We start from the raw sequence: 23,081 nt of genomic DNA on the forward strand, positions 1-23,081 counted from the left end.
ATTTCCTTATGATTTCTTTAAAAAATAATATTTATTTGCTGCACATCTGACTGGGTTCCCCCAGAAGTGGTGTAGTCAATAAAAGTAAAACTCTCTAAATATTTGGATGACCGATTAGCTTGGCTAATCTGGCAGCTGATAGTGATTTTTTGAATCTCTATTAATCTTTGTGATTAAAAATGGAGAACTCCCTAAATCATGGATCAACATGCAAATATTAACTAGTTTTTGGATTTGCTTTTGGTTTTATTAAATAATTTTATTTCATTAGTAGATTTTTTACATGCTTTTTTAAGGTCAAGACAGGTATTATTAGATTTCTTTGTTTCACTGCTGCTGCAGTGCTAGTCAAATAATTGGTCATAATTTTCTCATCTCATTAGTATATTGATCAGGCATTACAATTGAATGTTCCATCACCTATTGCTTAATGTTTGGTTTGAAAAAAGTGGGCGGCATGCATTGTTCCCTTTTAGTATGAAGAAATAAACTATAAAAGTCTGATCATTTGGAAGCAATTTCTGTCAAAAAAATCAAAATAGTATAATCATGTTTATTTAAAACTATATGATTCTTTGCATTTCCACCAGGGTTCTCTTGCCACTTGCCAGTTGTCCGAACCACTGCTGTGGTTCATCTTAAGAGTGCTGGATACCAGCGAGGCCCTGAAAGCATTTCATGATATGGGTGAGTCTTTTCCCTGGGAAAATCTGTCTAGAAGATTACTAAGGTTGGGATAAAAACAGCCTTGTGTGTGAGAATCTTCACTCTCTCTCCCCTCCCTCTCTCAGTCTGTGGAACTCTACAGAGTAACATATGCTGTTGAAGAGGTTCCCTGGCCATCAGGAGTTACTTTTGGGGGTGCGGTTCAAGAGACTGCTGTGGCACCTGTGTTGGTCCCAGTATGCATGCATGGTTCTATGCATGGCTGTTTGGAATCTGACTTACATCTGATTTTACACTTTACATATCAATACAAATTACATACATGGAATCTGATTTTACATATCAATATTGGCCTACAACTATGTGTAAACCACTGAGCCTCTTGGGCTTGCTGATCAGAAGGTCGGCGGTTCGCATCCCTGTGATGGAGTGAGCTCCCGTTGCTCTTTCCCAGCTGCTGCCAACCTTGCAGTTCTAAAGCATGCCAGTGCAAGTAGATAAATAGGTACCGCTGCAGCGGGAAGGTAAACGGCATTTCCGTGCACTCTGGCACTCATCACGGTCCTCCGTGCACCAGTAGCGGTTTAGTCATGCTGGCCACATGACCTGGAAAGCTGTCTGTGGACAAATGCCGGCTCCCTTGGCCTGAAAGCAAGATGAGTGCCGCAACCCCAGAGTCGCCTTTGACTGGACTTAACCGTCCAGAGGTCCTTTACTTTTACTTTACTTCACTTCGGGTGTGCACCACAATTTCTTAATTTCTAGGTTCTCAGTGAAACAATAGTATGGGTAATTGCAATTGGAATTGTGTCTGAACTCCATCAATAACAACCAGTTAGAGGACCAAATCTGCAGTGTTGTGTCTTGCTTGTTTAAAAAGAGGGACTTGGGTTTTTGTTGTTGTTGTTGTTTGCTTCATGTCATGCTGTAACCTTCATTAACTTTCTGTTTCATTATAGGAGGAGTTCAGCTTATTTGCAATAACATGGTGACAAGTACCAGAGCCATAGTAAACACAGCAAGAAGCATGGTTTCAACTATTATGAAATTTCTAGACTCAGGCCCTAGCAAGGCAACAGATAGTAGTTTGAAAGCAAGAGTGCTAGCTTCTGAACCTGATAATGCAGAAGGAATCCACAACTTCGCACCATTGGGTATGTTATGTGCCATTTTAAGACTGCCATGTTGAAGCCCCCTTAGTTTTTCAGTGACATTGCAGATGCTATAGTAATAATAACCTCCTCTATTTCTGATTCAAGTGTTCATGTTCTCCTGCAAATGTAGCCAAAATAGCACCATCCCCACACAAGGGGCAGGTATCAACAGATAACAGTACAAAAAAACTTCAGACTGAAAAAAACCTGGGTCATAGAAGAACCCAAACAATCCATTGGGATCATGGGATGTTAGTCAACTAAGAGGGGGGGAAAGCTACAATCCAGGCACTAGGGAGAAAGCCCCTTTCCAGTGATTGGCTGGAAAAGGCAGATAAAGGCAGGGACATATAGATATAAAGGCATATAGAGAATCATCTCATTTTTTCAGGATAAGTCATTTCTTAGTTCACAGTGAAGCTATATATAAATGTCCTTGTGGGTGCAGAAGTGAGAGCTCTCTCGAGAAATCTGTAAAGAAATTTTCAGATTTTATTGTAGCTGGAATCAGGCACAGCAGGGTCCACCCATCCTAGAATAAGAAGAAAAATCCCAAAGCATATCATAGAATATGAGTTGGAAAGCACCCCAACGGTCATCTAGTCAACTCCATGCAATGCAGGAATCTCAGTTAAAGCACCCCTGATAGATGGTCATTCAACATCTGCTTAAAAACCTCCGAGAAAGGAGAGATGAATGAGCACATCCAGTGGAAAACCTGTTCAGGGAATGAGGTGGAGAGGAGAGGGACGGCAGGAAATGGGGCTGCTGGAGGCTTGCTCAGTGGCTATGGAATGCTGGCTGATGGTTGGGGAGCGAAAACCAAGGGGAAGATAACTGAAATGTTATGGGCTGAAGTCCTGAGCAGGATCACTCCACATTGCCGCATTTTGTTTTAAGTATTTTACTAGTAAATACGATATGCATATGGTTAATCGGGTGTAGAAGGTATATTCTGAATCCCCAGCTGATTTAAATAGTAATTTTTTTATATATATAATAGTGACTGAAATTAAAATTACTTATAAAAATATTATGTATAAGACCATTCATGAGAGTGCAGGCTTTCCATGTTTCTTGTATCATCTGCTTCTTGTATCATCTGCTTTTGGTTTGAAATAGTATAAGATATGTTTCTGCCATCTCTCATTTTGAAATCATTCACACATTCGTGCCATTCGTTTGTTAAAGGTTCAATCACATCAAGCAGTCCTACAGCCCAGCCTGCCGAAGTGTTGCTACAAGCGACTCCACCCCACAGAAGAGCTCGGTCTGCTGCCTGGTCTTACATCTTTTTGCCTGAGGAAGCTTGGTGCGACCTTACAATTCATCTTCCAGCTGCAGTGTTGTTAAAAGAAATACACATTCAGCCTCATCTTGCATCTCTTGCAAGTAAGTATATTTTGAGAACACAATTTATCTTGTAGGATAAAGGGGGTGTTTTTAATTAAATATTTAATTATCAATTATTTCAGTAAATAAGAATGCTGTCCACAAAGGCAATATTCACATGAGTCAAAACAGTTCACATCTTGGTTTAATAAATTTGTGTTGGCCGTATAACTACAGTTTGTGTTTTATGGAATCTTGAATCCAATATAGAATTCCTTGTTTTTGAAGCTATTTGTCTAGATTTGATAAAAGGCTAGTTGGCAAATATATCTGATACAATCACTTTGCTCTCTCTGTCCAATACTGTAACATATTGCTTTTTATAATTTTTAATATCAGTCTGCATCTCAGTCTCCCTTTCCTTTCCCTCCACTAACCAATTATTCAGCATATCACACAGGCCTTAACTTTGTTGGTACAAAGCTTCATGCTAAGGGGGTACAATGTGCATAAGACCTCAATGAATGAATGCAGCAGTTGCAAAGAAAACGGCAAGTCACATGTTGTACCAACTAGATGATCTTTTCGATACACTAGTTACCTTTGCAGTTTGGCTAAGACCTGTGCTGTAGTTTACTATAGAATGCTTGTGCCTTGTAGAAATGTTTTATTTAATGGGTGACTTGCTACCATTTGTTAAGCAGGATTGTTAAATGACATAAGAAAAGCCTTCCTGCATCAGACCAAAGGCCTGTCTCACCCAGCATCCTGCTTCCCACAGTGGGCAGCCAGATGCCCATGTAACGCCTACAAGCAGGACTTGTTGCTTGGCACGGGTATTCAGAGACATAGTTCCTCTGAACCTGGAGGTAGCATATAGCAAACTAGACACTTAACCCTTGATGCACAAATCTATGGACTGAGGATAAGGCTATTTCCCATTAAAAGCCATATAAATGGATAAATGGCAGTGAACTCCATAGATGTGCCATGAGAAGAAGTACTTCCTTCCATATGTTCTGACTATCCCACCAATCAGCTTTACTAGATAACATTGGATCATAGTCCTTTTGGTCTTCTTAGTCTTGGTGGTAGCTTTCCTGATCTGCAGTATACATTCTAGCTGAGCATCTGTTGACTGTAGTTTTGAATAATCCTCATGCTTTCTGGAGAGATTTGGCTTATTTATTTATTTGACTTCTTGGTTTTTCCTTTCATCATTTTCACTAGCCCACTTCTTTTTCGTACTTCTTTTCTTTTGACGTTGGACTCCCTTGACAATTGCTCACTTAACCATTTGTTGAATTTGATAGCACTGTCGTCCCTGTTTCCAATCAGTTCAACACTAATGTTCACTTAGGCTTGTGGAGATGATCTTAAAATCAGTATTCTTGCTCCACCTAGTGGTAACAGGCAAAAATTACAGCCTAGTACCACTGGGTGGAGCAAGAATGCCCATTTTATTTTTATTTTTTTAATAAAGAATGCCCATTTTAAAACAATCTCCTACATGCATTAAGAAATCTCTTTTACAGGTAAGAATCAAATGGTCTCTTTTGCACCAGGTCCTGGATGCCACTTCTTATGAAGTCCAGGGTTGCCTCTCTTCTGGTTATTTGACCAACTATTTAGGTAGTGCTAGTGTGTGCAGCATACATTGTTTTACGTGTTGAATAATTTTACTTAACATTTAAAAGTAATGAACTTGATGCCTTCAAATTTATAACACAAATCTAAGTAACTGTATGGTTTGCCTGCCTGTCTCTACAGCATGTCCTTCGTCAGTATCTGTTGAAATTAGTGCAGATGGGGTGAACATGTTACCTTTGTCTACGCCTGTTATCACAAGTGGTCTTACGTACATAAAAATACAGCTTGTAAAAGCTGAAGTTGCCTCCGCCGTTTGTCTTCGCCTTCACCGCCCACGAGATGCTAGTACGTTGGGACTATCTCAGATTAAATTACTTGGCCTCACTGCCTTTGGTAACACTTCATCTGCAACCGTCAACAATCCATTCCTTCCTTCTGAAGACCAGGTATCCAAAACAAGGTATGTATAATAACAACAACTTGTTTGTACCCTGCCCATCTTCCAGCATATATAAAAACATAAGCAAACATTAAACCTTTAAAAAGCTTCCCTATACAAGGCTGCCTTCAGATGTTTCCTAAATGTTATATAATTACTCATCTCTTTAACATCTGATGGGAGGGCATTCCACAGGGTAGGTGCCACTACCGAGAAGGCCCTCTGTATGGTCAGTATCCTTGCGTTTCCTCCGTTATGCGCCAGGTTATGAGATGTCAGCAATGTTGTAGGCCAGAAACACATAGAAGCTACTTTCCGCTGCTTTGCAACTCCATAGATATCACTTGTGTTTTTCTTCGTTGCATTAAAACACCAACCTCTGCAAAATAATTTATGTAATATCTGTGCATATATATGTTTAAATTCAATTTCCTATTCAAAAAAGCAAAGCCTCTGCCTAGCACAGTCCTAAGAGGGAAACTGCATATGCATGGGAAATGCAGCAGGAAGCCCCAAGACAGTGGTAGGGAACACAAGGCCTCAACTTTTGTTCTGTGATGCGGTTTGTCCCCTACCACACCCACCTGTCCATTACCTGACATTGTGTGACCATTGGGCCAAACCCAAAAGGAAGGATTGGGAGTACACTCTAGGGAGCACACTCTAAAATGCTTGAATTAAGTATTAAGAGTATTGAATTAAGAGAGCCAGTGTGGTGTAGTGGTTAAGAGCGGTAGATTCGTAATCTGGGGAACCGGGTTCGCGTCTTGGCTCCTCCACATGCAGCTGCTGGGTGACCTTGGGCCAGTCACACTTCTCTGAAGTCTCTCAGCCCCACTCACCTCACAGAGTGTTTGTTGTGGGGGAGGAAGGGAAAGGAGAATGTTAGCCGCTTTGCGACTCCTTCAGGTAGTGATCAAGCGGGATATCAAATCCAAACTCCTCCTCCTCCTCCTCCTCCTCCTCCTCCTCCTTCAGTAGGTTTTTAAAATCAAACAACAACAAAAGCAAAAATTGAACCCGGGGAGACTTAATCCCAAAGTGAAATAAAAAGGATCAGACTATAAAGTTGCCACAATCCTATCAGGGTACATTTATGTGGATGTCAACACCGTCCCAAGAAGCTTTACTAACTGAATAAACTTGCTCAGGGTATACAACCTCAGTAATGGAAATCCTGTTCATGCTTTTAACCTGCAGGGGTGGAATGAATTGCTTTGGCTTCTTTGTCACCCTTTCCCCCCCAACCTGACTGCAAGTCTAGTGACTTCTGGTGGTTGGGTAAAGGAAGAACAAATCAGCTGGATTTTACATTATAGGTGCATGCTCGCACACACACACACACACACACACACATGAGTATGTGAGAGAAGAGAGGAAGGAAATGAAAGTTTATATATGCACAAAAGAAAGAAAAAGCCCCTCCCCCTTTTGGGCATCTTTGGGGGGGGCAGAGGGAGGTAGGACACAGGCGTGTAGACAAATCCCAGCTGTGCTGTGGCATTGGGAAAGAAGGGGAAAAGGAAACTGCCATGGGGTTGGGGCAAAGAGCAGATCCCACGGGACTTTTTCAGCTGAACTTGGACGTATCCCCTTCATTGCCTAAGTGAAGTGAGAACAGCTGCCACCCTTTCATCCTCAAAAAGGATGGAGAGGCCCCCACCTTAAGTGCCCTGAGCCCGCCAGGTGGCTTCATTACCCCAGCACATCTGTTGAAGTGGCTCCATTACCATGCTGCCAGTGCAGCAGCAGGACCTCTTTGCCCACCCAGTGCATTACATTGGGGTACTGGAGCAGGGAGGGTGGCCAATGGGCCCATTGGCCCCTCAGAGCATCTGGGCCACAGGCCACTGCCTCTCCTGGGGCCCTTCTGGTGCCAGGCCTGAGAGCATGGAACAGTTCATCAAGAGGTTCAGTACTATCTGTTGTAGACTGAATCGTAACTAATCTTTTTTTAAAAAATTGCAGTGACTGTCAAAAAGTCTGCTTTTTGTAGACCTTGTCCAAAAAAGATTGTTCTATTGGGAGCTCAGACTTCTGGGTAAAACGGTGACCTCATGAGAAAGCAGTTTCTTTGCTTATTTCCAATACTCTCATTACTTGCACCTGTCTGTTACCTTGTCTGTACCACTGTTTCAAGGCCAAAGATGACCTTACAGTTTTCCACAGGGATCCTTCCATAAACATAGCATGCCCGGCAGATTCTAAGCTTGGAACCCAAAGCATTTTATCTTGCCATTTAAAAAAGTTGTTGCTATTCTCATTGTTTAAAAGAACATGATCAATCTGGGATAAAGTACTTTTCATTTTTCTCTTTTGGTCTGTTATTGGCTTACATGGAGTTCGTATGCTTTCTTGAATCCATGTTGTCATTTTCTGCATTGCAAAGCTTCTCCACTGTTAGCACTGAAGTTGAAAGTACCCTTCCTTCCATTTTTAAGCTTGTTTTAATTAAGTTTTGGTTTCTTTGCTTTCCCAGCATTGGATGGTTAAGGTTGTTGCACCATTGCCTCACTCACATAAGTGATTTAGAAGGAATGATGGCAAGTGCCGCGGCACCCACTGCCAACCTCTTGCAGACGTGTGCTGCTCTACTGATGTCTCCATACTGTGGCATGCATTCTCCAAACATTGAGGCAGTGCTTGTAAAAATTGGACTTCAGTCTACCAGAATAGGCCTGAAACTGATAGACATTCTTTTAAGAAACTGTTCTGCATCAGGGAGTGATCCTACAGGTAAGAATGTGGCTGTTTCCTTTTTTAATAATCTGGTGACTTGATAAAGAGTCTTACAGCCTTTCCTTGTTTAGAGAAATGAATAACTGTATCAGAATAATGAAAAGCATTTAGTTTAGTAGTTTAAAAATAAGTGATTTTAAAGTTCTCAACAGTGTAAGATAATTTGTTAAGTTGTCCAGCTACCTTTCTTTGTATCGATGATAATTATACTACTATTGTTAAGATAAAAGTTTAAGGTTTGTTTTATTATTCAATCCGTTAAACAACACTTTGTTAGCTAGTGAATTGCATGTTCCTCAAGACATTAACAAATCTATTTTTCTTTTATGTGAGAAGATTTGAATAGCCCCTTGCTTTTTGGGAGATTAAATGGCCTGTCATCTGACTCTACCATTGACATCCTCTATCAGCTTGGGACTACTCAGGACCCTGGAACGAAAGATAGGTAAACAATGTGCATTGTCTCTAATACACACAAGCACACACACACAAAATGTGGGGATCATGGATTGCAGAGATTATTACAGTGATGCCCTCAAAGGGACCACAAATGCAGATCTGGGTAATCTGGACATTACCAGTTTGTATGCATGTCAGTGGAGACTGGTAAAAGGTGTTTGGAAGTAGGGGCAGTGCTAGCGGCCTGATGTTTTCCTTGTGTATGGGATGAAGCATACAACTAAATTCCACAACACTAGTATTATATATACATGCCGTAGAGGGACATAAGTGTGTAAATCTTTGAGAGTCCAAGGTAGCCAACCAACAGAAGCCAGAGCAAGCTGCCTTTTAGATGTGTGTGAGGTTGCAATTGCTTTTTTCAGACTTAAGCCATTCCTGGATTCCTTTTCCCCTTGCACAGGCTTCTGTTTATAGTTTGAGGGGAAGTGAAATGGCCATACAAGACAGAATATTTGATATTTGCAAATACTTCCCCTGTTAATGCTATAAGTCAAGCCATTGACAAATTATTTGCAGTTAATTTAGGCACATCTACCTTAGAAAAATGCCTATGCTAATGACTTGCAGTTGCCATGTCTGTTAATCAGACCCCCTGGGAAAATACTGAATTGTCAGTGTCACCTGAAATTTGTTAAAAATACTGCCCATTTGATCTTAGACTGACATGTTGGAATTATTTTTAGTTTGTCTGCTGGTTGATATTCAGTATTCACGCCTACCATTCATTTCATTTTCTTTCTATTCCATAGCACATTATTCCTTGTACCTTGAGCCTGTGTAATGTGTGACTAAGTTTAACCTTGAAATTATGTGTGTCCATTTTCTAGAATTCAAGCCCTATTGAAGTGGGTCAGTGATTCGGCAAGAGTAGCTGCTATGAAAAAAAGTGGCCGAATTAACTATATCTGTCCAAACAGCTCTACAAGAGAGTATGGTCTTCTGATGCCATCTCCTTCCCATTTGCACTGTGTAGCAGCAATTTTATGGCACAGCTATGAATTGCTTGTAGAGTACGACTTGCCAGCATTGCTGAACAGAGAGCTCTTTGAGTAAGTAGCTTAACTAAACACCTGCGCTATCTCCAAACTATATTTCTTTCTAAAACCTTTAAGCCTTAGTCCTACAGAGCAATAGTGAGCCACATTTTTTTTTATTTGTGCTTAAGAAACCAGTGCATGGTTATATACTACTAACATGATGCAAGACTTTTTCTTCAAAAATAGATTCTACAAAGGAAATCAGATCTACTGACTATCACTTTTCACCTTCCTTCTTTTTGTATGAGATGTTTTAAGTGACTTTGACAGCTCATTTCATACATTTCTTGTATTGGAAGTTTTAAATCGGGGATGGGGAGCAGTTTTAGTTGGTGAGCTATATATAAGGCTCATCATTCTGGACTATTGGCCATGCTGCTGGGGCCGATGGGAGTTAGAGACGACAGTATCTGCTTCTGTCTGCCATATTGAACAGGGTGATATTTAGGATTCTTTTTTGTTAACTAGGAGAATTGAGTGCGTGTTATGTTCTAATTACTTTCCCCTTCTTCCTTAGGTCTCTCTTTAATTGGTCCATGTCTCTTCCCTGCAATATGGTTTTGAAGAAAGCTGTTGACAGTCTGCTTTGTTCAATGTGCCACATTCACCCAAACTATTTTTCCTTACTCATGGGCTGGATGGGTATTACTCCTCCCCCTGTGCAGTTGCAACACAGACTGTCTATGACAGATGACAGCAAAAAGCAGGACCTTAGTTCATCTTTAACAGATGACTCTAAAAATGCACAAGCACCTCTTGCACTAACAGAGTCTCACCTGGCCACCCTCGCTGCCTCGTCTCAGTCTCCTGAAGCTATTAAACAGCTGTTGGACTCAGGTTTGCCCTCTCTTCTTGTAAGAAGCCTTGCGAGTTTCTGCTTTAACCATACCTCTGCCTACGACTGCAACACTCAGTCAACGGACAGTTCCCAAGACAGGCTCAGAAGACACCACGTCCCACAGCACTTTAACAAGATGCCCATCACAGCCGACTTAGTTGCTCCTGTTCTCAGGTTTTTGACAGAAGTTGGAAACAGCAACCTTATGAAGGACTGGCTGGGCGGCTCTGAAGTCAACCCACTGTGGACAGCACTTTTGTTTCTCCTTTGCCATTCTGGTGCTACTTCTGGTGGACATGGTGGGGTGACTCAGCAGACTAGTGCTAGGTCAACTTTACTTTCTTCAGCTTCTGGAACAGGACTGACGACTCAGCAAAGGACCGCAGTTGAAAATGCCACAGTTGCATTCTTCTTGCAGTGCATCTCTTGCCATCCGAATAACCAGAGGTTGATGGCTCAGGTAATAAACAAATTCACATGTTGAGTAGTTGATATTTATTAAAAGATCAGTTTAGCTGGATTTGAAGGACTGGCTGAGTATGTGGGGGCTGAGACTTCCCTTGGGGATCCAGACCTCCTTTTGTGTTTTGCCTATGATAAGAGCAGAGTCTTTAGGGTGTGTTGCAGAACAGGCTAGATTCCTTTTCAAAATAAAGCTACTGGATTTGCTGGGGTTTATATGCCATTGCTGCTGGATAATGTGCGATGCTGCCCCCATCAAAAATCTGCAACTCTTTCAAGCCACAACCCCAGAAAAAGTTAAAACATAGCCATTGATGTAATGTTCAGACATTATAATCATCATGCCAAGGGTTGCTGTAATAGATGACTATAACATGGAAGTCCCTTGCAATATGGATTCCCCCCAGCACACAGAGCTTCCATGATAGCAGCAATTTCTGATGCCATTGCGGAGATAGTTTCCTCGTGAGCCTGTTTGTTATTACATGCAAATGAGGAAATACCTCATTTTGCTTGGTGAGTGCGGTCAATGCAAGACGTGACACCCAGTCTTTTATTTGGTGGCCCCCACAGTTTGGAATCATTTCACTTCAGAGATTCACTGGCATTCTGAAGGTGATGCAATGCATTCCTGATCAGGCAGACACTGGAAGGGATTTTAATGTTTAAACTTTATTCTAATTATAGTGTGTGGGGGTCATTCTTGTATTTTGTAAGCTGCCCACAACTTAGTCAATACAAATGTTATTTTCTTCGTTATCCTACTTGCTTCACTATTAGCCAAATGGTTAAGGGTCCATTTGACAATGTTGCCTGTGAGCCATTCTTTATAGGTGATATCAGGTGGTGGAGAAGGATGATTCCTCATCATCTTCTCTGCCAGTATCCCCCTTTTTCCTGATATACATCAAAAGAAGATGCAGACCAGAGGGGAATGGTTTGCAAAGTTGAAGTGTGCCTCAGAATTGTCTCACTGCACCACTTGCAGGGCACGCAACTTTGTTTTTTGTCTGGCTGTTTGCTGTCTTGTACAAAATTTGGAATGAAATCCAGAGTCGTCATCTAGGGCTTGCTTCATTTTGCACAGTATACCAGCCAGGCAAGAAGAAGCATGAATAATATCACATTGGTCTTTTAAGTCCAGTGGGCTGAGGATGTGAAATGAAGAGACTGCATTCTTTGGGGCGCTCTGACTCATTCCGACTTGGAACACTCTGCTCACTCCCTTCCATGCACTCTTGAGTCAAGGATGAATGACTATGGACTCTGGGGCAGCAGATGATGCCCCTCCATGGCCGCCAGTTGTTAAACCCCATATTAAGGCATGTATGTAAAGTCGTACCTTGGAAGTTGAACGGAATCCGTTCTAGAAGTCCTTCGACTTCCAAAATGTTTGGAAACCAAAGCGCAGCTTCTGATTGGCTGCAGGAACCTCCTGCAGCCAATCAGAAGCTATGGAAGCCCTGTTGGACATTTGGGTTCCAAAAGAATGTTTGCAAACCGGAACAATCACTTCCAGGTTTGCGGCGTTTGGGAGCCCAAACGTCTGAGTTCCAGGGCGCTGGGGATCCAAGGTACGACTGTACAAATAAATTGCTTCTTGGTCTTTGCAACATAAAAACCTGTTTGCTGCCCCCAAGTGTTTCATTTTAATACTTAGTGTCATTTTAGCAGCTGTAGAAGCACTGTGAGCTTTAAGACAAATAGAGGGGAAAGTTGTTTCACCAGTTAATAAGAGCACAAGTATTGTTCACATGTTCTGATATTCTAATAAACAAACAAATGATTCCTCACCTCCCTTCTTAGGTTCTCTGTGAACTCTTCCACTCCTCTCCTCAAAGAAGCAACCTCCCAACATCAGGAAATATTTCAGGATTCATTAGAAGGCTGTTTTTGCAGTTGATGCTAGAGGATGAAAAAGTCACAATGTTCCTTCAGTCACCTTGTCCAGTAAGTTACTTCTCTCTGCGCCCCCACCTAGGACTGGAACAATCTGTATGTAACTAGATATTGGAGGGGTTTTTTTGATGATTTGATATCACACCCCCAACGGTGGGAGTTGGTGTCAAAACATGTACAGTGTTTTTCCAGCCCCAAAGACATAAAGACAGTGATGCACTTTTTAAAAAATAATAATATCTTTTTATAATAGTAGGTTGATGTTGATTATAATGAAAATAACCCTGGGATGATTTTCTTCTTTTAAGTCTGGTGTATTGCATGCGTTTAAGCTTTTTGCTTTATTAGAAATTCTGTGCTATAAGCGTTTTTAACAGAAGCACTGGTTATTTTTAAAAAATTAGTGGGAAGTAATTTGAAAACCTTACTACTATGTGTCTGCATATGTGTCAGTTACCAAGAATGATTCATAGGCCTACAGCAGAAGGTGTTTGAATATTTGAAAGAAACACTACAAGGGGACTCTTGGTTACCCAGCTCCTCATAAGGCCAAAATGCTAATGTCTTTTAACATTAGCTGTAGCACAGTTACTGATTAAATCCATTCTGTTTTAATTACTTGACCTACTTGGCCCAGTGGCTACTGTGAGGCCATCCTTCTAGCTTGTTTCTTTTTCAGTGGGCAGATCCTGATGCCGCCTTCTCACTTTCAGATAAACAGTCCTTCAACTGTAGTACAAAAATACAGGTTTCTTGGAAGTATATGTTCAAAATAAAGTATTTGAATAATATCACAGTGAAAATTATTTTGTAGTTGACAGCGGGAAAAACTTTTCTAAACTGTTAAAATCACCCTGAATCTCACATCCTATAAAGCATTAGTACGGTCATAGGTTAAATGTTCTTCAGGTTGAGCGTTTTCAGGTTACGCTCCGCGGCGACCCAGAAGTAATGGAGCGCTTTACTTCTGGGTTTCGCCGCTCGTGCATGCGCAGACACTCAAAATGACGTCATGCGTGGAAGCGGCGAATCGCGGCATGCGCAGAGGCGGGTTGCGTTTGCTTCAGGATGCGAACAGGGCTCCAGAACGGATCCCGTTTGCATCCAGAGGTACCACTGTATTGCAATAAAACCTATTTTGGGTGGCAGGCAGCTAAGATTTACTTGGAATAGACCCATAGACCCATTGAAATGGATGGCTCTAACTTTGTCATATTTTTAATTTCAATGGGTCTACTCTAAGAAACCTTACTTGAGTGCCACCCTATATCGCTGACAGCGAGAAATGTTTATGTATAGCATCTTGAAACTAGTAATAGTAATATTTAATATTTATAGTAATAGTAATATTTATGTTTTATTTCTAAATGCTTGATATAATTTTATGTTTTCTATCTTCTAGTTGTATAAAGGTAGAATTAACGCAACCAGCCATGTAATTCAGCATCCAATGTATGGGGCAGGGCACAAGTTCCGCACTCTTCTTTTACCAGTCTCAACAACACTGGCAGAGGTTCTTGATCGAGTGTCAGGCAAGTTGCTTATTATTCTTAATTTTTTTAATGTCCTTTTTGTTTTATTTAATGAAAGTTTAGACCTAGATATCAACCATACCAATGAAAGTAAGTTTCATACACTTTACTTATTACCTGTTAGATGTTTTATACTCGACCCTTTCTCCAGTCCAAAGCACAGGGGGATTTCATATCAGAAATAATTAAAACAGCCATCTAAAATAAGTGAACGTAAAATTGTTAGGTTACATTAACACACAACTGAGCAGCAGCAAAAATGCCAATCAACTCTCCTGGGATGAAACAAATTACAAACCAAAAGCCCGAGTGAACAAAAACATTTTGATTTGATATTTAACTATATATGTAGGGGCAGAAAATGAATATAGTTGATGGGGTTGAAACATTGTCTAAACGTATGCCCCATGTTGGGCAAAGGTTTCCTGCATTTCAGGGGGGTTGGAGCAGATGGCCCTTGCGGTCCCTTCCATTCTATGATTCAACTAATGAGTCTGTCAGCGAAAGCCCTATGCAAGGACTTCCGCTGGCAGAACGGGGCTGTCCCCCTTGTGCTGCCCTGCAACCCCTAAAAAACCCTGGAACAGCACTTGGGGGAGAAGCGGGATAAATCAATCTGGCAAGCTCAAATGCTTACCCTAGCATGATGTTGAATTCCTTATTTATTTATTTTTAAAATTATATTCGATTTTTCACCATGTAGGTCTTAACGTGGCTCACAACAATAAAATGTACAGTATACAAACTGTAGTAAAACTTTCAATTGAAATCCTCAGTGATTTACAATCTTTTTTAAAAATTAAAATATAAAACATCTGAGATGCATTCAGGGAGGAAATACCTTAGGCTGCAATGCTATACCCATTTATTTGGGAGCAGATCTCCAATGATGATGATTGATGTTGCTGCAATTGTTAGATCAGTTCAGATCACACCAGCCCACCTTGCTCTTCTCATGCATGTTCACACCCCACTTTGTCTTCACACGTGTAGATCCTAGTGCATGTACACATTGGACAAATGTGCAGATAACACAGAACAGTTTAAAGTGCATTAGACACTCCTCTCCATACATATGCTCCAGTGCACACAATATGTGAATGTCAGGCCATTGTAGGGCATATTGGTACACTCCATATATCCCAATATGGATTGAACAATTCGTAGGAACATTTTGGGGACATTCAGTGTGCTTGAAGTCATGAGAGAAGCGAAAACCAGATAATTGCTCTTGAGTGAACAGGTAGTCAGCTAATGAAAATCCTGGTTAACATTTCTTCATATACAGTAATCTTTATTTTTCAGATACCCCAAGCATAACCGCAAAATTAATCAGTGAACAAAAAGAAGATAAGGAGAAAAAGAACTACGAAGAGAAAGAAAAAGTTAAAGCAGAAAATGGGTTTCAGGACAATTACAGTGTTGTTGTTGCCTCTGGTATGTGTTTACTTGTTCAGCTTTGATGTAAAGTTGTCGGGTATGCTTGAGATGGGGTGGAGAAAGGGACTGAGAGCACACTGCAATGTAGTCATTGTTGCTCAGTTCAAAACAGCAACAAGTTAAATACAAGTACTCCTCCCAAGTTGTTTAAAAATATATAATGTCAGTTCCTTTGTACTGTTGGCCAACACAGTGGAATGCAGGAGTAAACACACTGAAATAAAGATTATAGTATGTGTTAAAGAATTGGAACTGAATTGAATAGGACACTGGGTGTGACACTTAGCTGTGGAAGGTTCCACATGTTTCTGCATTAGTTTTAAAGGTTTCAAAATCCTCGCACCAGCTCCCATCCATACAGCCCTCTGCCGCCCAGGTAGAATTGCCTTGGCATGCAAGCAGTGCATTCATAGGTCTGCCACACAGGTTAAAAGTTCTTCAAACATGAGATGGTGCCATGTGGAATGATTTGTGGGCATTTCTCATGCAGTTAGAATCTCATTTATTCAAGCTGTGTTGTCATATATGTCTTTAGAACGCTACTTCATTTCTGTTACAGGTTTGAAGTCTCAGTCGAAAAGGGCTGTATCCTCTACCCCCCCTCGCCCACCCTCAAGACGAGGGAGAGTGATGGCAGATAAAGTAGGCAACTCCTCCACTGGAGGTGACACTTCCAGCAAAACTATTAGTGTTCCTGTTTTTCACCTGTACCATAAACTGCTACCAGGTAGTGTTCCATATTTTCTGATAAAGCATATTTTCCAGCATTCTGAGTCATATAAAGTCCTGGATCTATCCATTCACCCAAATTGTGGCATTATAAATAGTTTTTGTTCTGTCTTTGTTTTATATTGCTGGTTGGGATTCCGTATTATGTAAGCTGCTAGTATGTGGTTGTTGCCCAGGAGGTTGTACTATATGCATCTTAAAGTTAGCAAACAAATGAAGGCAATATTGTAGCATCTAAATATTTATCCAGACGAATAATGTGTTTGCTTTATAATCCAGAAGTTTCTCAAAATTAGCTGAAAATCTGAGGAAAGAGTCCAAAGTCTAAGCATTGTCAATACTATAAGAAATAAAAATGTGAAAGCTTGAAATGACAAAAGCTCGTCACACCAAAACCATGGTTTGCATTAAGCACAGTTGAGCATCCAAAGCATCATTTGAACTTCTAAACGTACAAACCATTCTTTAAAGTTGTTTGTTAACTAGTTAATGTTCTGTAGGTCAGCCACTGCCGCCCGAGATGACCCTTGCCCAGCTTCTGACTCTGCTGTATGACCGCAAACTCCCTCAAGGATACCGATCCATAGACTTGGCAGTTAAGCTGGGCTCCAAGGTGATCTCAGATCCAAGCCTTTCAAAAACAGACTCGTTCAAGCGCCTCCACACTGAAAAAGGTATCCATTGAATTATCTGTTTTCATCATGTTTTCCTAACTTCTCATTCCGCTCTTTCTCCTCTGCAGTCAGCCTAATTAATCAACACCTCTCACCCACGTGAACTCTGGGAATCGCCAAGTGGCTCTTCTCTACCTTTGATGCCCTGCTAATAACTCCTCTTCCCCCTTCTTTCTCTGCTTAAGATTTTGGCCCCTTCGGTGCTAAAATTGAAGCCGTCTGCTCTGGTGTCTGTGGCTCTCTCTTCCACCTCTCCCTCCTCTTGCACCTCCTTCTACCCTTTCTGCCTTCTCTCCTGTCACATTTGATGAAATCGCAAGCTTGTTATTCTCATCTAACCCCTGCACATGCTCCTTTGATACTGCCCCTTTCTGACCATCTCCCCTGTTGTTACCCATCCTCTCCTCCACATTATCAACCCCTCTGCCTTTTTGCTCCTTCCCTTCAGTGTGTAAGCATGCCTCTCTTTTCCCCTCTGTCATACCTGTTCTTTGTGCAATATACATAGATGACATATTAAAAACATTTATTTATAGATATTATAATTCATATGGGCAAAGTATTCTAGAGTCACCCATATCTTTTGCCCACTGATTCTTTTGTTCAAAAGTTACTTCCCTTTTTGCCTACTTCTTCAGAGATGGATAACTGCTATTTAACTGAAAGAGGAGCCACATACTCCTACCCTAAAAATAGAATAAACTGTGCAAGCTTTTTATTTCAGATTGCTTTAGCCTGTGTTCCACAATTACTTGGGTATTCCAGATTAACAGTGTCTGTGCAAGGGCCTTTTATTTAATAATATAATTTCACTGAGCAATTGCCTTTTTTAAATCTGTGTGTATATAGAACATGCAGATTTGTTGGGGCCTTGCACTGAAGATGAAGCAGTCACACCAGGTGAAGAGTGCATGGATGCTGTGCTGGATGAATCCTTTCTTGAAGTGTGTCCCATTCAGTCTCCATTGCAAGTTTTTGCTGGTATGGGTGGCCTGGCCCTCATCGCAGAAAGGCTTCCTATGCTTTACCCAGATGTAATTCAGCAAGTAAGTCAAATCCTTACTACTTGTATTTTGCCTTCCTTTAATAAGTAGAGAAGTTCTTACTTGTGTTTTATAATTAAATATACTGTAGACCTGTTCACAGTCTGCATAATGCTACGATTTTCATTTCTGGATAGCAGTTGGGAAATCTTTGATTTTATTTTACATTGGTGCAATTTCATTATAGTAACTGAATTAGTCTAGGGACTTTCTAATGTCATTATTTGCATCAGAAAGTGTTCTGAAGTAGCTGCCTCAGAGGATAGTATTAAGCATCTTCTTTTCTTTCTGAAGGTGAGTGCTCCAGTGGTTACATCCACCACCCAGGAGAAGCAGAAGGACAGTGATCAGTTTGAATGGGTTACCATTGAACAATCGGGAGAGCTGGTTTATGAAGCCCCAGAAACAATTGCTGCAGAACCTCCACCAATCAAATCAACAGTTCAAACTATGTCTCCCATACCTGCTCATTCTTTGGCTGCTTTTGGATTATTTCTTCGCCTCCCAGGCTATGCTGAGGTGCTACTTAAAGAGAGGAAACATGCCCAGTGTCTGCTTAGATTGGTGTTGGGAGTTACAGATGATGGTGAAGGAAGTATGTACTGTAACTACTAAATATATTTGGGGACTACTGCTAAAGATTTCTCTTGACTGTACAAGTTTACAAGTATTTGAAAGAGATAAAACTGGCTTTTGTGAAATTCCATATCTCTTCTGGCTTTGGAACCAAAGTATATGAGAGTCAAAATCGGTCCTGAAGGGCAGATTATTATTATTTTTTACCTTCATTGCACAGAAAAATTGGTCAGAGCTAATAGACTTTAATTTTATTTTTAACAGGGCCTCTAATGGAACCTTGATTAAGAGCAATAACTGTTCAACTTAATTTCACTGGATTTCAGAAAATCTCTGTCCTTTCATGTTAAATAAACCAGATTTTGATGGCCTTGGAAAGTTAAAATATCTAGACATTGGCCTAGTTTTTTATCTGACACTTATTTCTGCTCTCGTTTGAATCCATCCAAATGTAGACAGGTTGTCGTAAGTAATAAGAAAGGGCAAAATAATCTTAACTGGCACCTTGATTTTCTGCTTTTGCTTCCCTTTCCCTAGGTTTGTGTTGCAACTTTTATTATGTTATGCACAGGGTGGGAGACAATATGAACCAAGGTTACCAGAAAGTTTCTGTGTAGATATTCCCTCCAATTGGTGTGCGAAAACATACTTGATTATAAATCACCTATTTCCCTCGCTTCTTGACCACTGTCATTCTGCTTGTTGCTTGTCTTCTCCTTTCATACAGTCTGAAAATGTTGATGCTCATTGTAATTTCAAACTTTTTCTGTTTCTGTTTTCTTACTGATTGTTGTGATGCATTGTCTCTAGTGGCAATGGTTTCGTACTTCATTTCCTCCACATAGCAGTATTTTCTCTCTGTTTTCATTAGTTGGTTATGTGTATTTAGAGATGTTTGATAGTTTTAGTAGACTGCAGCTACAGCAGAGAGTTTTCTCTGCTGAGTTTAACACATTAACACTTTACTGTCTGATAAAAGGAGCTGTAGAAGTTAATACTTCTCATGAGTACCATCAGGGTATTCGTTTTATCAAAGCATTTCAAATGCTTTGCATAGGATATGTTGTTTTCATTTGATGCTAGAGATACCCTACTAATTTATTTGTTGAAAGCTGTTGCCTCACTTTTCCACTGAAGTGTAGTCAAGGCCACTTGCATAATGAAAAATCAATTAAAATAACAATACAACATACAAAACATTCACAACTAAAGACAGAGGCTACCAAATAAAGCACATAAATAAGGCAGGAAGAGGCGGGGAACTAGCATGCCAGACGCATTTAAGAAAAAGATGTTTGTGCAGTGGTGAAAAGCTGCCGGGAAGGTGGTGCAGCCTGCTTGGCAAACAGTTACAGTGTCTTGATGCAACTACAGAAAAAAAACCTTTTCCTGCTTCCCAACCAAATGCAATTCAGATGTTGGTATGGCCACAGAGAATAGTCTCTGTAGAAGAACTTAATTAGCGTAGAACTTCCCTTATATATCCCAAGTCATAGAGGGCTTGAAAGATTGTTAACCAGAACTTTAAATTGGGTCCAGAAATAAGCTGAAAAGCTGTGAAGTTGCTCTGAACATGCTTCTGATGTTGGGACCCCCAGTCAACAATGTGGCCTTAGCATTCCAGGCCAGCTGAAGTTTCCAGACTGCTTTTAAAGACAACCTCATATAGTGCACTGCAGTAATCCATCCAGTTATGATGTAACTAAGCCCCAGCCAGATCCAGGAGTAGCCCCAAGCTGCAAACTTAGATCAGCCATTCTGACCATTATCAATGTTGCTAGAAAGAAAAATAGATTAGCATCAGTGCTGCAGAAAAATAAAATATCCAAAATTCAAATGGTTAAACCCAGCACAGCTATAATGTTTTGCAAACTTGTTATTTTAGCAAAGAGAACACTAGAGCCTGAGGCGCATGTTCTGCCATCCCTTTTAGTGTTGTGTTGTAGCATTATTGATGCTAACCATTGTTGCATTTTAACCTGCCTTAGCAAACTAATTTCAAACATTGCTGTAAAGCTATATTTATTGTAAATCCTAAAACAGGTGTCATGCCATGCCATAGTTCATTCCTGTAGGAGAAAAGGAGTATCTGAGCCTGCCATTTGTTTCATGTCTCTTAACAGTGGTAGAGAGATGGAGAAATGTTTCATATACACTGGGACTTAATGACAGAACAGTTTCAAGCAAATGTTTAATCAGGTGGCGTGTTCTGGGATTTCTCATATCTAATCTGTACGCCTGGACTTAAAGAACATTGGTACTCCCACATTACAAAATGTTCCTCATATGCAGTCTTGCAACACTTCACAGTATTGCCATAATATTACTCTCAGATGTGGAGCAAATTTTGTGTAATAGGGCTAAATGTAGATTCAGAAAAAATGGCAATGCTGTTTAATTTTTTGTTAAATTAATCAATGTCTACAAGAATCTAGCTTCCTGCATTGAGGAATTATTTCATGCAGAAGCACTCTAAAATCTCTAGCACATATCATCCACATGATAATCCTATGCAAAGAGAGCAACACTTAGTCCAACCATGTTTCATGAAGGCTAAGAACTACGTTTACTAAGCCCAGTAGAGTCCAGCCTTGTTATTTACCAGATACCTTCCTTCCTTGTGCCACTTTCAAGAAAATTAATACTACGTTCTATACCTACTTCATAATGACAGTATGATCGCACTTTCCTCTTTCTGTCCTTCTCCAGTTCCCTCAGTCACTCACAATTGTTTACAAATAACAAACAAGAAATAGTATTTTAAAACTCAATGAAATACCTGTAATATGCTTTAAGCTTAATGCAGTGTGCTGACAGAAATGTTAACACTTGTTTTCTCTCTCCATCTAGGTCATATTCTGCAGTCTCCTTCCGCTAATGTGCTTCCAACCCTTCCGTTTCATGTGCTGCGCAGCTTGTTCAGCACCACACCTTTGACTACTGATGATGGAGTACTCCTCAGGCGAATGGCATTAGAAATTGGGGCAATACATCTTATCCTTGCCTGTCTGTCTGCTCTTAGCCACCATGCTCCAAGAGTCCCCAATTCTAGTTCTAACCAGACGGAGGTCAGTTTTGCTTCAGAATAATAGGATCAGAAATATCAAGATGGGGTTTTTTTGGGGTGGGGGAGGGTTAAGCCAACTTATCCTTTCTTCCATGTATTCAGAATAATGGTCAAATTTGTACTTGCTTCCATAGAGATAAAATGTTTAACTTTTGATTCAGTTGTTATGATGTCATACTAGGAAGTGGCATGTCTATAGCTGACATATTGAAACATGACAGTATCTAATATCAAAGAGGTGGTTAATATTTATGGTCAGAAACGGTTTCTCCAAACCGTAAGTTGTTTACAAAGAATACCTGTTACCCTTACAGCAAAGCAACTTAGCTTGGGGGTATTCCTTGATACATATTTGTCATCAGAAGTCCCAAGTGTGGCTCGGAGTGCCTTTCATCTGTTTTGTCGGGTTCACCAGCTACGACTGTTCCTGTACAGGGATAGGAAGAACGCTGTAGTCCATGCGCTGATAACCTTGCAGCTAAACTGCTGTAATGTGCTTTGTGCAGAACTGCCCTCTGGCCTGGTTTGGAAGCGCCAGCAGGTGCAGGAGGCAAGATTTCTGATGAGGGCATCTGGCCAACAACATGTGTCACCATAGTTAAAGCTTCTGTCAGGTTTGAGGTTCTTGTATTAATCTACAGATCCCTGAACAACTTAGGTCCTGCATAATTCAGGAACTGCCTGAACCCTTACATTCCAGCTCAGTCACTGAGATAATATGTCGGAGCCTTGTTGGTCGTACCCCAAGTTGGAGATGCTCATTTGACAACAACAGGGAGCCAAACCTTGAGGGTCATTGGCCCAGTCTTGTGGAGTACTCTACTGATAGAGATTCAGCAGGTTTCTTCTGTTCCAACTTTTAAACACCTGCTGAAAACTTTTCTGTTCCATTAGGTTTACGCAGACAGTTAAGAATACCGGTACATCTTTACGCAATAGTCATTTGAGTTCTGATTTTAACTTTTTATGTGGCTTTTATTGTATAGGTTTTACATACAGTTGTTGTGAACTGTATTTTATTTATGAATTAGCGGCATATACATATTTTTTATAAATAAACTGTTGGAGATCTGACTCTAACATGTTCCAGGGTTTGATCATCCACCACATTATTCCAGTCTTTCTCCCTAATACGTATAAACAGTATGAACACAGGGTTTAAATGACTGCTTCCACAGCACAAAATGGATTTTGTGGGGAGGCCATATTAAAGTGCTTTTTGAAAAGGATTATAATATACATCTAGCAAGAGACTAGAGTAGTTTTAATTAGCTCTGCAGACCACATTTTGGAGGTTAGGGTTCCTGATATATGGAGCATGCCACTATGTAATCATAGACCACAAAAACTCCCAATAGGAGATACTGTATGTGGCTCCTTAGAACAAACTTATTTGGACTGA

The 23,081-nt window shown here is 40.6% G+C and overlaps 1 protein-coding gene across 9 annotated transcripts in view; it reads left to right on the top strand.

Moving 5' to 3' along the window:
* BIRC6 (baculoviral IAP repeat containing 6) overlaps positions 1-23,081 on the top strand; it is a 138,862-nt gene that overhangs the window by 70,922 nt on the left and 44,859 nt on the right. For all 9 annotated transcript variants that reach the window (XM_080997574.1, XM_080997575.1, XM_080997577.1 and 6 more), the window contains 16 exons: positions 591-687; positions 1,626-1,820; positions 3,012-3,212; positions 4,923-5,202; positions 7,661-7,917; positions 8,257-8,365; positions 9,210-9,431; positions 9,937-10,717; positions 12,526-12,669; positions 14,021-14,150; positions 15,456-15,587; positions 16,150-16,317; positions 16,820-16,993; positions 17,843-18,039; positions 18,331-18,631; positions 21,463-21,680. In XM_080997574.1, the coding sequence (XP_080853700.1) occupies positions 591-687; positions 1,626-1,820; positions 3,012-3,212; positions 4,923-5,202; positions 7,661-7,917; positions 8,257-8,365; positions 9,210-9,431; positions 9,937-10,717; positions 12,526-12,669; positions 14,021-14,150; positions 15,456-15,587; positions 16,150-16,317; positions 16,820-16,993; positions 17,843-18,039; positions 18,331-18,631; positions 21,463-21,680 (3,606 nt within the window). The remainder of the gene's footprint in view (positions 1-590; positions 688-1,625; positions 1,821-3,011; positions 3,213-4,922; positions 5,203-7,660; positions 7,918-8,256; positions 8,366-9,209; positions 9,432-9,936; positions 10,718-12,525; positions 12,670-14,020; positions 14,151-15,455; positions 15,588-16,149; positions 16,318-16,819; positions 16,994-17,842; positions 18,040-18,330; positions 18,632-21,462; positions 21,681-23,081) is intronic.

This window comes from Podarcis pityusensis (genome assembly GCF_964106645.2).
Source record: "Podarcis pityusensis genome assembly, chromosome: 3".
In the NCBI taxonomy this organism is placed as follows: domain Eukaryota; kingdom Metazoa; phylum Chordata; class Lepidosauria; order Squamata; family Lacertidae; genus Podarcis; species Podarcis pityusensis.